General features: G+C 30.8%; 1 protein-coding gene across 1 annotated transcript; it reads left to right on the top strand.

Annotated features, from left to right (window-relative positions):
* The first annotated feature begins 8,102 nt into the window (after positions 1 to 8,102).
* LOC122595864 (potassium channel AKT1) lies at positions 8,103 to 14,345 on the top strand. The gene is made up of 11 exons (XM_043768327.1): positions 8,103 to 8,373; positions 9,352 to 9,717; positions 9,927 to 9,984; positions 10,177 to 10,494; positions 10,666 to 10,911; positions 11,009 to 11,107; positions 11,206 to 11,238; positions 11,331 to 11,516; positions 11,601 to 11,795; positions 11,904 to 11,979; positions 13,253 to 14,345. The coding sequence occupies exons 1-11, from the start codon at positions 8,153 to 8,155 to the stop codon at positions 14,152 to 14,154; spliced, it is 2,700 nt and encodes an 899-aa protein (XP_043624262.1). The 5' UTR covers positions 8,103 to 8,152; the 3' UTR covers positions 14,155 to 14,345.
* Positions 14,346 to 18,214: the final 3,869 nt, after the last annotated feature.

Raw genomic sequence — 18,214 nt, 5'->3', positions numbered from 1 at the left:
TAAAGTGAAAGTCAAAGTACAAAAACAAAAAACAAAAAAAAATAAAAAATCAAGAATACCTACCTTGGGAACCCCTTGCTCAAAGGGAACCCCGCCTTTTTGATACAATCCTACATGGCTCCTACATGGCTTAAAAAGTGCAAGAGAACCCCATCTCAAGAACCCCTTACTCCTACTAGTCTAACCATTAGACTTCAAAGAGTTTTCATTGTGATCGTGGAGATTATGTGACATAGAATAATTTCAAACTGCTATGCAACATGCCAAATATTGAAATATATAAGCTTTAGTTTACGACATACTACTAGCGAAATCAGTTGACTTATTAATTTTTTTCTTAAACAATAACATATTACTCGTAGTATGTTATATGTATATATGTTTATAGCTAGACGATTATACAAATATGACATTGTCATCATCATGGTTTATATATAGATTTTTAAATCAATAACTATAGTTTATCTTAGAATTAAGCCGTTTGCATGCAAGAGAGGATTCCCTCAAGTTCCTTAAAATCTTAACCCTTTTAAAAATTAAAGGTTAAGATCAAAAGATTATCTTCCACTCTTAACCATTAATTTTAATTCAATAGTCAATATTTTCTTAATTTGGCTCCTAAATTTGAAAACAACTTGAGGTGATCTTCACCCTTTGCATAATTAATAAAATTTTGCCACTTTTTCACAATAGGTAATATCAGTAGTTTATTTAAGTTTCCTATGACCTTTTAAATATTGTCTTGTTTTGAATGATAGATTTTGATGAAAGTACATAGACGAGGTAAATTGAAAGTTCAAGGTATTATATCATCTTGGTCAATTTGAAAATAATGATTTAAGTTTTATACTATATTTACACATGTGTCAAATATACAAAATATTTACAATATTTTAATCTTTATATTGATATACGTAACTTAAAAAACCTAATACACGGAGATGTGAGAATATACAAGAAAAAAGTCTGGCGACTGCTGATGGCTAGTAGAGGGCTAGAGGCTGCATACTAAATGGTTATGTTTGTTGTTGATGTCAATGTATTTGATGTAATAGTTAATAAAATATTAAGAGGCTGTTTGGTTAAGTTAAAGAATGATAATGGAAAAGACAAAACAAATACCAAAAAATATAATGAGCATTCTTTAGTATATTCTTTTTATTATTAATGTTGCTCGGTAAATAAATGTAGCAATTAAATGCTAATTAACTAAATTATATTGTTTATCTAAAAAATATTTATGAATTATTAATATTTTATATTATAACAACAAATAAAAAAAAAATCATGTTTCTCGATTTTAATTTTATGAATGTTTACATTAATGTTAAGATATTATACTAATTTAATTATGACTATCTTAATCTTAATATATACTATAAGACAGTTGAACTAATGACTAATTAACTAATCACATCGTTTGATTTCATCAAATATACTATAAGACAGTTGAACTAATGACTAATTAACCAATTACATCGTTCGATTTTATCAAATTGACTTTTGATGATATCATCATTTAGATAAACTACAAATTAAAACTCCTAATAATCATTATCCAAATATATTATTATATTAATATTTATATTAATTTGTATAAAAAGTCTCATTAATTTACATTTTTTTATTTTTCATTAATAATTTATACTTTTTAGCCCTGAATACTTAATTTATAATTATTTTTAGTCATCAACTTGAATTTTTTTTTTTTTTTAAATTTACAATCATTTAATTAAATAAAAAAAATTTAACATATGAAAGATTTTCTACAAAATTTTTTTTGAAAACCTAATAACTTATTAACAAATATTAGAAGAGTCCTAATTGTTATCAAAGAATATAAAATTAATCCTAATTGTTATCATATTATCATAGAACAAAGTGATTGAAAATAAACATATGCGTGTTATGAACGCGCATCATGATTAAATATATATACTTGAATGTCAAGTTCGGGATCACAAATATGTTTATATTTTAATTCTTAATTATTTTTCCTAATAATATCACATTATGAGTACATCTGTTTCAAAAATATATTATAATGGAGAAATTATTATATATAGCATGTGCCTTGTGGAATGACTACGGCAAACATTTCTTCAATATGTCTAGGCTAATAATGACAATGAGGAACCTATGATTATTGTACTACAACTTGCAAAATATAACACTTAAAACCGTGTTTTTTTAAAGTTGTAAGCTTTTATGACTTAAATGAATGAAGATCTAATATTGTTAATATCGTAAATTCCGTATCCAGTATTGGACACGGGTCTAAAATCTAGTAACTAAACTATATAATATAAGAAGTATATTATACACGTACATAGTTAGTTTTCATCATGATTAAAATGTGTATTTTATTATCTAGATTATATATTTGATATATTAAAATTTATAAACAAATTATTTAAGAAGTTACAACCGTATTAAAGTGAGGGGGATAATTCAGAAAGTTACATAATATATGTTTAACTAGTAGGTTATTCATTACCTAATTTTATTATCTCTAATTTAGTGGGTAATAGTTTATTATATAGAAATTAGCTAAAAAATTCGAGTGTAAACCGAGTTGTTTAAAAACTTTTAAATAGTAAGAAAAATGATAATGGATATATATATATATAATGGATATATATATATATATATATATATTCATGAAATAACAAAATGTGAATTAATTAATTCAACTTTTTCATGTTGATCGAAAATAAACATTTTAAGAATATGCATAAAGATATTTATTAAAGTAAATGATAAGAATTTAAAAGCTATATAATAAATTAAATAATTTAGTTTTAATGTTATAATGATGTCATAAATTATTTAATGAAAAAGGATATAATTTTCTAAAAAAAATTTAGAGTTACCAAATACGAGTAAGATATTTAGACAAACTGATGATTTATTCACAATTATCTTTTATTATGTATAGAGATGGGTAATGATTGCTTAGTGTATAACAAACCAAACATCATTAATAATAATCAATCTCATTCTTTACCACTTAATACACCCAACCAAACACCCTTTAAGTTTGTATATCAATGTGTATATATATATATGACGATAATAATATAAGGTTGTTAGGTACCTAAGCTTGAGTGTAACACACACATATTTTTTTTTAATCCATAAAATTCGAGGGGGCCCAATTAATTATTTATTATTAAATAAAAATATTTGAAAATTAGTATGTGAAGAGTTTCACACCTAAGTTTAGGTGTCAGACAACCTTATATCCACTCCCCCCCCCCCCCCTCACACATATATATATATATGGGGGTCTTATTTTGAGAATCCATTTTTTGTAATAACCTTAATAACTCTTAATTTATGTATTGGATTATATGTTTTTTTGTTCATTCACATGTGAAACATTATTTAAATACTCGTATATGTTGCAGAATAAAGTTTTTTTTCAAAACCTTAAATATACCTGTTTGATCACATGTGAACGAAAATTTGAAAATATTCATTCACAAGTTGACAAAATACTATTTTGAAGATTTTCTAAAAAAGTTTCTTCTACAACATATTTTTTTGTATCATTTAACATGTGAATGAACAAAAAAATGTGATCCAGTACATAATTTGAGAGTTTTCATGGTTTTGCAAAAAAAATGGTTCTCAAAATAAGAAAAGTCTATATATATCCGGTAAGAACACTCTTAGAATAATAATGGTGAGAACACTTAAAAACATCATTTTGATGCATTAAAAGTCAATAAAACTAACATAGTGCATAACTAATTATCATTATTTTAGTGTTTAACAACACAATGAGCCGTCAAAATCGAAAAAATTACGTTTTTTGTTGGATGCATCATTTGGATGAATATGCATCCAAGATGTATGCACAAAACAAAAAACATGATTTTCTCGATTTTGACACGCCAATGTGTTGTTAAACACTTAAATAATGATAATTAGTTATACATTATGTTAGTTTTATGGACTTTTAATGCATCAAAATGTAGTTTTTAAGTGTTCACACCGTATTTGATGTGTAAAATTGAGTTTAAAAATTTATAAACTAGAAATACCTAATTATCGACTACTACAAACTTATGGGCAGTGGACCTAACCGTATATAGTATAGAATAAAGGTAAGACCAGGTCGAACACAAGGACTTTGTAAGCAATTGTTAAAATAAAGTAATTCAAAATAAAGGGGTTTTGTGACTGAGTTGTCACTTTGCAGATAGTTAGAAAGTGGTTAGTAATCCCGAAGGATTAATCGCAAAAGAGAGAGTTTGTTTTAAAACAATAATTTAAAAGGCATCTATCTTGATTTCGCTCGACAACATGTTCAGATTGCACATAAATGAGGTTCAAATTCAATTAAGTTGACAAAGATAATTGTGACAAAATAAAGACACAAACTGGTACCACCAACGTTTGTAAAATCATTTTAATCACCTAATTAATCAGTTCCTTTGTAAAGCCGGTACCACCAATGCTTAAAACAGTTTCCCTAACCAACTAGTTTGTTTGACTATCAAATTAACAATTGTGTCTATGCGAAGAGAACGTGGTATCACCAACCGCTATACAACACGTTTACAAAATAACTCCTTTTATTAAAATGACATTCACTATCATACCATGAACTAGTGACAATTGATTATAGATAATTAACTGAAATCACATACATGTTCAACTAGTACCACTAACGAAGAACATATATATCACCAATATCAAAATAATAATTAATAAGGAATTAAATCATCAAAATCTCGACACAACGATAATTGAAATCAACTTGAATTAATAAAATAATGCAATCTTACATATTGTCTCACTCCATCAAGATGAATGATGAAGTTTTTAACTACTCATGATAACTAAAAACACACAATCAATATTAAAAGAAATCATATTGTACCGACAAACTTGATGAATTCGGAAAGCAATAATGAATCGTTAAACAAGTATTGATAATCTTGAACGATGGATGATTAGAATTCAACCTCCAAAAGCCTCCATTTCGTTTTTGGTGTTTCTAGGGTTTCCAGTTCCTGAAAAGGTGAATAATCCCGTCCATAAGCAATTAAAGATGTTATATGTAGGATTTTAGAGACTAACGGCCGCTAGGAAGTGTAACGGCCGTTACACGGGTCAATCTTGCAATTCTGTACACTTTTAGTCCTTTTTCTAACGGTCGTCATAATTTTGTTGCACCGTCAGTCCTTCCGTGTAACGCCCGTTACAATAACTAACGGAAATTACAGTACATTACAGAAAAGACACTCCTAAAGCCCGTTACTTGGCTAACGGGTGTTACAAGCTTCAGATTTCATTTTCCTTTTCTTTTACTTGATTCCAACCGAACCTTTCTCCTTCCATGGGTCATCGAAATCAACCAATTTATCCGAATAATCATTCTCCAACTTGAAAACACTCAACACTATATCAAAGCATCGAAAGTTGGATATAAAACTATAAAAACTACGAATAAACGGTACTAAAATCACGTGGGAAATGATATGAAATACGACACTTCAATGTTCTTATTTTAAGGTTGTTCTTATTTGATTGTCCCCCATATTATATATATATATATATATATACGAGCATGGTACCCGCGCAATACGGCGGCGGTGGTGAGGAAGGCGGTCTAGTGGTGTCGGTAATGGTACTATTGGTGGTGGTGGCGGTGTCAAGTGGTGTAATTTTAATTGATGTAATTGTGATGGTGGAAATTTTTTAAAAGATAAGAGCTTAAAATGTTAATTATTAATATAAAGGTTTAAAGTGTAAATTAATTCTTTAAGGACAAATTTAGTATTTTATAAAAACTTTTTTCATAGTGCGTATTTATTAATGGTAATTTAGTAATTTCGTATGTAACTATTTCTAAAGACGAGGGTGTGATAATTTTTATAAAGAAGTATAGATATATATTATTTTAAAAATATCTAAACTTATTTGCCTCTGATTATTCATTATTTTGAAACTTTCTACTTAATATATCAATTTTGCCATCATACATTTATAGCATTTATTTCTTAACGATTGAAATACCTGTATACTCATTTAAATGAATTACCTAAAAGTAATGAAAGTTGGAGGACTAAAATCGTCTTTGACTAAAAGTCCAGTCAAAGATGATGTAAGCATTTTGATCCTATGGTTAGAAATAAAAGATGAATTTCAATGTAGGGTCTAAATTTTTAATTTTTCTAATTTAAGTTTCTCTTTTAATATATATTCAAGATTATGATAATATATAATTGGTTTTATTTAACAAAGGTTATTTGTATAATTATATATTATGAGTACTTTTAAAAAAAAAAATACAATATAATTAATATATTAATTCACATATATTTAATAATAAAGAGAGAATTAAAGATAACAAAGATGCATTTATATAAAAATAATAATAATTTATATAGTTAAACATATACTCTAATTTGATTATGAAACTGAATATAAAAACGAGTTATAAATTAACTCTGATCTAGTTTTATAGATTAGACACCATTAGGTTAATAGCTTAATGGTAAGCAAGTCTTTTCATGAAGACTTAAATTTGGAGAGATCGAGATTCAAGCTTTAGAGTGTAAGGTTTCCCCTAATATGTTATTGGGCATTTGGTCGGACTATTTGAGGGTTTTCCTCTTACGAGGTATTGGATGTAGGGGCTCTCTAGCACCCAGTCACAACAATATAGTCTTAGACCCATTATGATATTCAATTTGCACTTGTAAAAAAAAGTTATGTGGGTTCGACCAAAAATTAAAAACCACATATTCAGTCTGGGTAATAAATTATTCTCAAATTTCTCGATGATAAAAGTTTTTTTTTTTTTGAACGTAAAGTTTTTTTTAAAATTGAGAATTTATTTGACGAGAGTACTTATAAACATGGTTAGTTAAGATAATGTATGTTAAACTTCTCGACCTTCCTTTCAAAACCATATCATATATCTAATTTATTCTCAAACTTCTAATATATGCATACTCATCTAAATTAATTACCTATACATTAATTGTTTATTATGATTATGATACTATATAATTGGTTTTATTTGACAAAGGTTATTTGTATAATTTAGTATATTACGTTTCAAAAGTAAAATAAAATATAATTAATATTATTAATTCACATTATATTTAATAATAAAGAGAGAATTAAAGATAACAAAGATGCATTCATATAAAGAAAAATAATTTATTTAGTTAAACATATCCACTCTAATTTGATTATGAAACTTATATGAAAACGAGTTATAAATTAACTATGATCTAGTTTTTTGGGTTAGACATTATTAGGCTAATAACTTAATAGTAAGGAAGTCTTTTCATGAAGACTTAAATTTGGAGAGACTAAGATTCAAGTTTTAGAATGTAAGGTTTCCCATAATATGTTATTGGGCATTTGGTCGGACTATTTGTGGGTTTTTTCCTCATACGAGGTATTGGATGTGGGGCTCTCTAGCATGGACCCAATAACAATAATATAGTCTTAGATCCATTATGATATTCAATTCGCACTCGTAAAAAAAAGTTATGTGGGTTCAACCAAAAATTAAAAAACAACATATTCCGTGGATCTGGGTAAATTATTCTCAGATTGCCGTTAAAAAAAAAAACGTTATTCTCAAATTTCTCGATGATGAAAGGTTTTTTTTTTTTTTTTTTTTAACGTAAAGTTTCTTTTAAATTGAGAATTTATTTGACGAGAGTACTTATAAACACGGTTAATAAGATAATGTATGTTAAACTTTCCGACCTTTCTTTCAAAACCATATCATATATCTAAATTATTCTCATACTTCTAATATTTTTTATGTGATTATATCAAATGAACTTTCTTCGTAAATATACACCACACTATCTTGTAACAAATTAAATACATTCCCTGCATAACTTATCCCTAAAACTGTAAATAGCAGAGATTTACCATTGTAAAATATTATAATATTATTTACTTAAATATAGAAAATATACAAAAGCGAGTGGAAAGAAACTTTAAAGACAATTAAAATAAAGTAAACACATATAATCACGGGCATAACACATACAATACAACCAACCATATATAGTTCATCTCGTCTCGTGTATATATATAGAGAGAGAGACAGAGGCGGTTAGGCATTCCAAAAGTCTGGTACGAAAAAAAAATAAAAATCCTACTAAACATGGCTGAGATATTCGATACAAATCGTAATAACAGAACAAACGGTGGTGGATTTAGGGTGTCAATATGTGGTGGTGCCGCTGTTCAAGAACTTGAACAAATGTCTAGAGATGGTAGTCAGTACAGTCTCACCACCGCTATCTTGCCTTCTCTTGGTGCTCGCAGTAATCGTCGTGTTAAACTTCGTGATTTCATTATCTCTCCTTATGATCGACGTTACAGGTATGAATACTTTATACCCGTAATATAATATGTATATACATGTGATTTGACATGTCAACTTAAACTTATGTTGTAGTTGCTATTATGTGTAATCATGATATATTGTGGTTGCGTTATATGTACTCAGAATAAATATAAAGACTATTTAAATATATTTATATGTGTGATTTTTTTTATTGAACGGCTAAAAGTTGTTTTCGCGTGTAACAGAACAGGCTTACTAGAATCTGTTTTCTATTGGATCAAATTTATATGCAGTTTTATCTGCTGATTGAGTTCATCTCACCGATAAACTCGTTAGATTAGTCATAAATTTCTCTTCAATCATACTGTATTATTTTAATACCTCGAGCATGCCACCTTCTATAAATTTAATTTGTAAGTTTTATAATATATCACTCTATTCATACTTCTTAGTCAATGGGCATATTTCAATGTGGACTCCATAGCATGAAAGTTTGTACTAGTTTATTGGGAATATTTTCCTTTGACCCACTAAAAGCAGTTTCTTGGAATCCCGTGTAGTAAAATTTGAATTGTGCATTGTTGGAGTGACCAGATGATTTATTCTGCTGTCTTGTTAGTTGACTTTTCATTGGTATTTCTGATGGTTCACAATGTTGAGAATGACCTGGACACAGGCTTAATTCGTTAATTATATGAAATTTAATCAATAGCAAACTGCGCCTATGTAAATTTTTGTCATGATTTTCTAGCTGTTATCTTGACTTCTTGTATCTTGGATTATCTTCATAAAAGTTGACCTTATTTTGGGTTTCTTTCCTCTTGGTTTCTATGAGCAAGCTAATTAGATACCGAGTTAACGTTAATTGGAATTTCTTCTTGGATTATGTCATTAATATTGGTCACATAAGCAATTCAAAAAAGAATATGCCATGTTGTCTATAATTAATTTGCTAATACATATATTTATTTTTACTCCTGTCCAAATTTACAGAAGCTAAACTCAATTTTCAGGGCATGGGAGACATTTCTTGTAGCTTTGGTCCTCTATACCGCGTGGGTGTCCCCATTTGAATTCGGATTTCTTAGAAAGCCACGACAACCACTCTCAGTCATTGATAATATTGTCAATGGGTTCTTTGCTATTGATATTGTTCTTACCTTCTTCTTAGCATACCTTGATATGAATACCTATCTTCTTGTGGATGACCGGAAGAAGATTGCTTGGAGGTATACAAGCACATGGTTGGCTTTTGATGTCATTTCCACGATTCCTTCTGAATTAGTCCGTAAGATCTTCAGTGGTACTTTTCAATCCTATGGCTTATTCAACATGTTAAGACTCTGGCGGCTGCGCAGAGTTAGTTCCTTGTTTGCCAGGTACTCTAATTTTAAGTTGACATGTTTAGGCTCTTTGCTGCCTTATCGAGTATCCACAGTTGCTTTTACTTATTTTTCTATATGATATTGAATTCTAGTGCATATAAGCTACGTTTTGGCTCATAATTTCATATGGTGAGCTATAGTCTCGAACAATGTAGCTAATATCTTCTTTGCTGAATTTCACTAACTTTCTGTTCTTGGAATAGATTGGAGAAAGATAGGAACTTCAACTACTTTTGGGTCCGATGTGCCAAGCTTATTGCTGTAAGTATTTTACGATATGCAATATTTATAGGCACTTTATAGTGTAGTTCCTCGTATGTAATGAAAATATGTGAAGGCAATAAATTGTGATCTTTGTTGTATAAAAGCTCAAGCTATTTTGTTCTGGACACAAATTGTGGTTTACGTGCGAAGAAAATGTGAACTGATAGTGTCCAGTTTTCATCCATTTAGGTCACTCTTTTTGCCGTACATTGTGCTGGGTGCTTCTACTTTTACCTTGCTGCACATTACCCTAATCCGGGGAAGACATGGATTGGGTTCGATAACGAGGACTTTGAGAAGCAGAGTCATTGGATCAATTATGTAACCTCCATGTATTGGTCAATTACAACTCTCACTACTGTGGGATATGGAGATTTGCATGCCCAAAACAGAAGGGAGATGATATTCGTCATATGCTACATGCTTTTCAATCTCGGTTTGACTTCATATTTGATAGGAAATATGACCAACTTGGTAGTGCATGGAACCAGTAAAACTAGGCAATTTGTAAGTGCATAAATTTTTATATCTTTATTAGTGTTGTTTAGAAACATTGTTACTTTTTTTTTTAAAAAGATTGTGCTATATGATTGGTTATGCATTATCTAAAACTTAAAAACTTCGACATCATTCGAGAAAACACTCTGATTAGGATTTTTCTTTTTATTTGGTCAATAGAGGGATACCATTCAAGCTGCCTCAAGTTTTGCACAGAGAAATCGGTTACCACTTCGTTTGCAAGATCAGATGCTTGCACATTTGTGCTTGAAGTTCAGAACTGATTCAGAGGGGCTCCAGCAACAAGAAAGTCTTGATTGCCTTCCAAAAGCCATTCGTTCAAGCATTTCTCATTTTCTTTTCTACTCTCTTTTAGATAAGGCCTACTTGTTTAATGGCGTGTCCAATGACTTGCTTTTTCAGCTGGTATGATTTATAAAGATTTATTATCAGTGATCAATTTTACCTTTTTGGATACAATGTTCTGTCTTCAAACTTATAACTGGAATTGCCATGTCTGAAGGTCTCGGAAATGAAAGCAGAATATTTTCCACCGAAGGAAGATGTCATTTTGCAGAATGAGGCGCCAACAGATTTCTATATTCTTGTTACAGGAGCAGTGGTGAGTCTTGAATTACTTGGTCTTATTTTTACGGGCTTAAAAGTAGTTATTATTGTACTTATTATTAATGGTGTTTTGGTGGTTGATTACTTGATCAGGAACTGCTGGTTATAAAAAATGGAACTGAACAGGCAAGACTTGAGTTGAATACAATAATAATACTAAATTCATCATCTCTTAATATTGTTGGATTACTGAAAAAAGCGACATTTGATGACTGCAGGTTGTTGGAGAAGCTAAAACTGGTGAGCTTTGTGGTGAAATTGGGGTTCTTTGCTACAGACCGCAGCTCTTTACAGTCCGCACCAAGCGGTTGAGCCAGTTACTTCGGTTGAACCGCACCACATTTTTGAACATCATTCAGGCAAATGTTGGTGATGGGACCATTATCATGAACAACCTTCTTAAGGTTTGTATACTATTCTATATGTTAAATATTCTCAACATTTTAATATATTAATTCTGATCAAATTTTTGTTGCTTGATGGAACAGCACTTGAAGGACATGAATGATCCAGTTATGGAGGGAGTTCTGATGGACATAGAAAACATGTTAGCTCACGGTAGGATGGACTTGCCCGTGAGTTTATGTTTTGCCACACTTAGGGGAGACGATCTTTTACTAAAGAAATTGTTAAAACGAGGTCTTGATCCAAATGAATCTGACAACAATGGAAGAACGGCTCTGGTATGTTTTATGTAGACACCATTTTTTCTTACAATTACTTACAAAACCATTTTTATTTGAATGCATATCCTAATTAGTTAATTTAATTTGCGTTTTATAAACTTGCAGCACATAGCGGCATCACAAGGAAACGTAAACTGTGTACTCCTGCTACTTGATCATGGAGCCGATCCCAATTGTAGAGGTAATTTTCTCTAGATCCTTTTGGATCCAGAATGGCTAAACAACAGTAGTCTGCATTTATGCACCAAATAAGACTTTTGACATGTCATTTTCAAAATGGTTCGGAGTGGGCCAACCCAGTTAAAAGTCAATTCTAAATGTATAATGCATATAACTATATAAGCTGACCACATAAATCATTTCATTTAAAATCAGTTATCATTAAGTCTGTCTGGTACCAAAGGGATTATAGCCTAGCTATATGTGTGTCGTCATATCAACCAAAATATCGTGGGTTCAAACCCGTGAGTTTCAACCTGTATATAGAAGTTAAATGTTTAGGCCCTTTACTCACTCTGCCCGACCAACCTATTTTAATACTCATTCACAGGCCATGTTGCTTACATTTAAAGCGAAACCATATATCCAAATTCTGTTGCTCAATTGATCTTTGTTGACTTTTATTAGCCAACCGTCCAATCTAAAATAGTAATATAGTAGTGGATTTTCCTCAAATAATTGCATGCCTCTTGCCATTCTTAGTGTTGTAAAGTAGTCTAATAAAGCCAGAGTCATCTTTTTTTTTTTCCCTTCCAAATTACAACCACTTGTTGGTCAACTAATTTAAAGTATTAAACAGCATGAATTATTATTACTAGCATTGTAGGACAGATCAGAGGCCGTTTTTTCTTGTCAATATTTTACTAGACATGTGATGTTTTTTTCAACATCACCTTTCAAGTCCTCTGTTTGATTATGTTATTTTATTTTTTCTTATGAAAAGTATATCAATGCCTTATCATGGCATCTTTTTTCTAACACAATTCTATGTGTTTAAACATTCCAAAATGTTCACCTATCATTTTGTACCATATTATGGAGTTATGCCAAACCCAAAGACATAATGCAATGTCCCCTTATTTGTACTCGTTCCAAATTGACTGACCATATCAAAAATAAGTATACTATCTTCAACCAATATTTATCATTCAATAATATTAGTATTTTTTTAATTGACTTGGAGGCACTTGTCATGTTGTATATATGTTTTTTTTGACATATTTTATGTTATTTTGGTAAACAAATCCAAGTCTCATTATATGGGCATCATCAGCCACGTTTCTATGGTTTATCAGTAGGTATCAATAATGAAGTTCTTTATGAACAATAATAGACCAATAGTAAGTCAACTATGTTAGTTTTTAAGTTGCCTTCAAATCATATCTTGACAATAAGCTGTATATAGAATTATAATAATGGCAACTAGTTTCATCTCTTTTTTGACAAATATGCAGATTCAGAAGGTAATGTTCCGATATGGGAAGCCATACGGGGAAACCACGTCCAAGTCGTTGAAATCTTGAAAGATAACAATGCTACTATATCGTCTGGCGATGTTGGAGAGTTTTCTTGCATTGCCGCCGAGGAAAATAAGTTGGACATACTAAAACAAATTGTGAGCCTTGGAGGTGACGTGACGCTTCCTAAAAACAATGGCTCAACTGCTCTTCATGTGGCTGTTTGTGAAGGAAACATTGAGATGGTGAAATTCCTATTAGCCCAAGGAGCTGATATTGACAAACCAGATGGCCACGGTTGGACCTCTAGAGATTTGGCAGACCAACAAGGTCACGATGACATAAGAAACCTTTTCCTTTCGGTTAAATCAACTGATGACTATTCTCAACTGACCAAAACATCATCACTCATGCCATTTCAACGAGCCGAATCTAGACATGTTCGTTTTATATCGAGGTTCAGAAGCGATCCCTCAATGATTAGACCCATTACTATCCAAAATGCAGACGATGGTTCTTTTACTCAACCACGTCAGCAGAGGAGGAGGGTTAATAACTTCCATAATTCCCTTTTCGGGATTATGTCAAATAACCGTGATGGTGAGAAAGATAATGACTTAGTTTCACCTAGGCCTCAAACAGGGAATGAGAACCCGAGGCGGGTAATAATTAGTTGTCCCCGGAAAGGAGATATAAAAGGAAAGCTTGTACTTCTACCACAAAGCTTCCAAGAATTGTTGGATATCGGTGTTAAAAAGTTCGGTTTCACGCCCTCTAGAGTTTTGATCAAGGAAGGAGCGGAAATAGACGATGTAGATGTAATTCGAGATGGTGATCACTTGGTTTTTGAGAGTGATAATGATCTGAATGTTAAAGACACCTTTAGTGACTGGCCATGAACATTAATTTTTTTCCTTTTTTTTTCCCTCCAAATGGGACTGATTTTTAGGGACTTTGAGTCATTGTTAATGATCACATATGCAAAAAGCATAACAAGCAATGCAAATCTTTAGTGATATATATCCTTATACAACGAAGTTTATATTTATGTATCTAATTGTCATCTAATTACTGGTTCATTCATACCTTATTCCAGATCCACCATTCATCTCACTTTTTTTTTTTTTTATATATATATATAATAAAAAAAATAGAAGCCTAAAATTACACAAGAATATCGAAGCATTACTAGATTTAAAGGAGTTTGACGCTCACTTTAGTTTCAGATTTCTTTAACTTTTTTTTTTATTATTATTATTTTTTCTCATTAATATGTAAATAATTAGTCCTATATAAGAACTGCCCTAAATGAATAAAACCCAGACCCAAAATGCAGAATCAAGATGAACAAAACCCAGATCCAAAATATGGTAAATCGCTAGGATGGTGGAGGTGGGTTGACGGTTGTTGGTGGTGAAGTGGTGGCAACTGGTGGTGGGTTGGCAGAACTTTCGTTGGTGTTAGAAAAGTAGCCGGCGGCAGAGACCATCAACAGATTTAATTTTCTGAAGTTTATCCACATTCGAGTATGGAAGAGAGGTCACATGGCACTTATAGTTCAGTCAGTTGTGGAAAGGAATTGACAGGAAGTTATATTGGAAATATATGAAAGAAAGTACCCGCGTGTTGTGGCGGTTAGATGTTGTGATAAGTCATAGAGTGTAATAGCCAAATGCTTTAGCCGTACGAGCTCCGCCTCGGAATTACAAATTCGTCGAAAGTATATCGAATGACATTTTTAATGAAAAAACATGAAATTTTAAAAGCATCCATACAATTCTTATTATTTATCGATATAAGGTTTTTGAGATAAATTATTTTAAATGAATTAGAAAAATAAAATGATTTATGAATGAGAGAGAAAAAATGAGTGGTTAAAATTTTAGGAGAGAGAAAAAAGAATGGTTGAGATTTAAGGGTATTATAAGTATATTAATTAGAGATGTTTAAATTAGTGAATAAAGAAAGGGATATATTAGGTACTTCAAACTTCAAATCATCTTTTAAGAATTTGAAAAATGTGCTCCTCCCTTACACTGCATTCTTGAGATTTTTTAATAGGAAAATAAAGGAAAAGATGGGGAATTTTTCTTATTTTGTATTCTTGAGTTTTTTTGTCAAATGAAAAGAAGGGGAATGATGAGATAACATGAAGGTTTTGGAGTCTAAATTTATGAGGATACTTTTGGCCAGATTTGGATGAAAATCTTTTCTTTTTATTTGAAATTATCAATTTACCCCTTGTCTATTTACCTTCTACTCCATTACACACATATTGCGACACATTTTCCACAACATCCTCTGCATAATCTTCTATCATCTTCTCCCACAAACTACCTCATCAGGTATCAACTCTTCTTAATAATGTCTTTTTGTAACTTGTAATTAGGTATCAATTTTTCTTTTCTTTTTTCTTCTAAAAAATTTTTTTATTATTATCACTCTTAAAGTTATAACCTTTTTCATTTTAAGGTTTTTTTAGTAGTCTAATTAGTTTTATTTATGGAGCATTGTAAATATTTTATTCTAGATTTTTTTCGAACTTTTTGAATATTTGTCAAGTTTGAATTTTATTAAGTTACATGGAGGTCTCATCAAGTCGGTTCAAGAATCGGGATTGTCACTTTCGAGCTATTTTGTAGTATTTAATTTGCTCCCTGTCCAATTGAGATTGTAATCCATCAAAACATAGACTCTTTATGTGCTTATATGTTATTGCTGCATCTAATTGTTAAGTTGTATGTTAGAAGTGTAAAGATTGATGGTTTGAATAATGTCAGAACAGATTTGGGTTTGGACAATTCATAATTTTAGTAACATATTGGTCTAAATGAGTATATAGAATGAGGAAATATGAATCACAACATCGACATTATTTTCTAGACACTCTTGGTATAGATAAGACTCATGAATAATGATTAGGATTATTGTTTGGAGTTATGGATTTATTGAGTAATGATATAAAAAGGTCATTGTTGTAAAATTATATATTGTTTTTCTTTTCTTTTCCTTTCTTATAAACTCGAGAATATAATCAACTCTTTATTTTTTATTTTTTTTCTATCATTTCCTCTTGAACTCGAGAATGTGTTTTTTGCATATGATTTTTTTTTTCTTTTCTTTTCCTCTTCTATCTTATCATCTCTTTTCTTTTCTCTTAAATTAAACTCGAGAATAGAGTGTTAGGTTATCTCCAATGCTAAGGACGCTCGTCCTTGATCTGCCACATCATATCCTTACAAATCTTTATACATCCTTATAAATCTTTCAAATTATATAATTTTATCTCCAACCATACAAACATCATTGCTTATCCTTTTACTTCCAACTAAAACAAAAATAGACTCTGTATTAGGTAAGGACAAGTAAGGGCATCCTTCAAATAATCCTTAGTTTTGAACAAGCTTCAACGAAAAAGGATATCCAAGGGCACCCCCATTGGAGATAGCCTTATAATGTAGGGCTAAGTGCGCCGAAATGCAGTTAACTAATCCCAAAAAGTTATTGTGTGCACGAACTCTAGGTTTGTTTTATTGTATTCAAAAAACTTGTTCAAGAGTCCCATAGTAAACAAAAGTTACCAGGTAAGAATTTAGCCGGTCAGCACTTTCACGTTGATCCGTTGACTGCTTACGTGACATGCACACAATAACTTTTTGGGATTAGTTTATGTACACAATAAAAATAGGAAACTGGTGCTCATAAGTAGGAAAGCGGTTCCATGTTTACTATAACCATCTTGTCAAGTAATCTCAATACAATAAAACAAACATAAAATTCGTGCACACAATAACTTTTTAGGATTGGTTAACTGCATTCCGACGCACTTACCCCTATAATGTATAATAGATATAGATAGATATAGAAATATATATTATAGATAATCCCTCTATCCCAATTTAAATGTCCAAGTTTAACTGTCCAACTCATCCTTTCGTAACTTTGACCATTAATATTATTGTTTGTGTTTTATAATATTTGGCAAAAGTTATATCGTTATAAATACATTGAAATCAAGTATGAATATACATGTAAATATATTAAATCGATTGATATATTAAATTAAACATATACATGTAGATACAGATATGAATTTACGTATTTTTGCTTTTTGATTATAGATAAATGACATTAAGATATCTGTGGTTTTGTTTCATGGAGGTAGTAGAAAAAGATATGGATTTGTTGTGGTGTATATGAAAAGTTAGAAACCGTATTATTTTTGATAATGATCGGTTGAACATCTAAGTGATGGTGAGGAAGAATTGATGGAATGTAGGAAGATGAAACAATATAGGAAAAAGGGTAAGTCCGGTGTCTATATATAAGGCTGGCCTTAAATCCAACACAGCCACCTGGGGGAATACACGAGCCACGTAATGTAAGTCTGGTATTATAGACACCGGCCTTTGATGATATGGGTAAAGCCGGTGTTCCTTGTTTTAAAAAACTTTTGAGAGAAATTCCTAACATCATCACATGGCGCATAAAATTTTCTCATTTAGCAGAAGCAAACCAGTAAGTCCTGGGCGAGTACGTCATTATGTTACCCAGAGTAATGCAAGGCATTGATTTTCTGTTGTATATTACAAAGAAGGAAACTTACCTATAGAATAGTATAAAGTATCATAAGCCAAGATACGGAAATTTATGCTATCCCACCAAATTAACAAAAGCATTTCTGAGATGACCGTCTTTGTCAGCAAGGTATTCGAGTCCTCCTAGCAGTGCAATCAACTGTTTTAATTAACCAAATATTTAGAATTCAGAATACGCATAAATATGGAGATTTGCTGTTCCAGACTGTAGGATCAGGCCCCAATATATACTTACACACTCACGGATATGTATTAAATTTGTAGAGGAGGAAAGCTTTTTGTTTACTTTCAAATGAACAACTGCATTACTTTCATTAAACCATGAGGCCACATATATAGCCTTCAACATGCTACGGTTACA

This window comes from Erigeron canadensis, chromosome 4, assembly GCF_010389155.1.
Source record: "Erigeron canadensis isolate Cc75 chromosome 4, C_canadensis_v1, whole genome shotgun sequence".
NCBI classification, from domain to species: domain Eukaryota; kingdom Viridiplantae; phylum Streptophyta; class Magnoliopsida; order Asterales; family Asteraceae; genus Erigeron; species Erigeron canadensis.
The sequence above is the reverse complement of the archived record's forward strand: the minus strand, read 5'-3'. Positions and strand labels throughout refer to the sequence as shown.

Bases quoted from the DNA above. Each gene is read 5' to 3' on its own strand.
- LOC122595864 (XM_043768327.1), top strand. From the start codon at position 8,153: ATGGCTGAGATATTCGATACAAATCGTAATAACAGAACAAACGGTGGT. The intron at 9,718-9,926 runs GTACTCTAATTT...TTCTTGGAATAG, and splicing joins GTTAGTTCCTTGTTTGCCAG to ATTGGAGAAAGATAGGAACT. The intron at 10,912-11,008 runs GTATGATTTATA...CCATGTCTGAAG, and splicing joins ATGACTTGCTTTTTCAGCTG to GTCTCGGAAATGAAAGCAGA.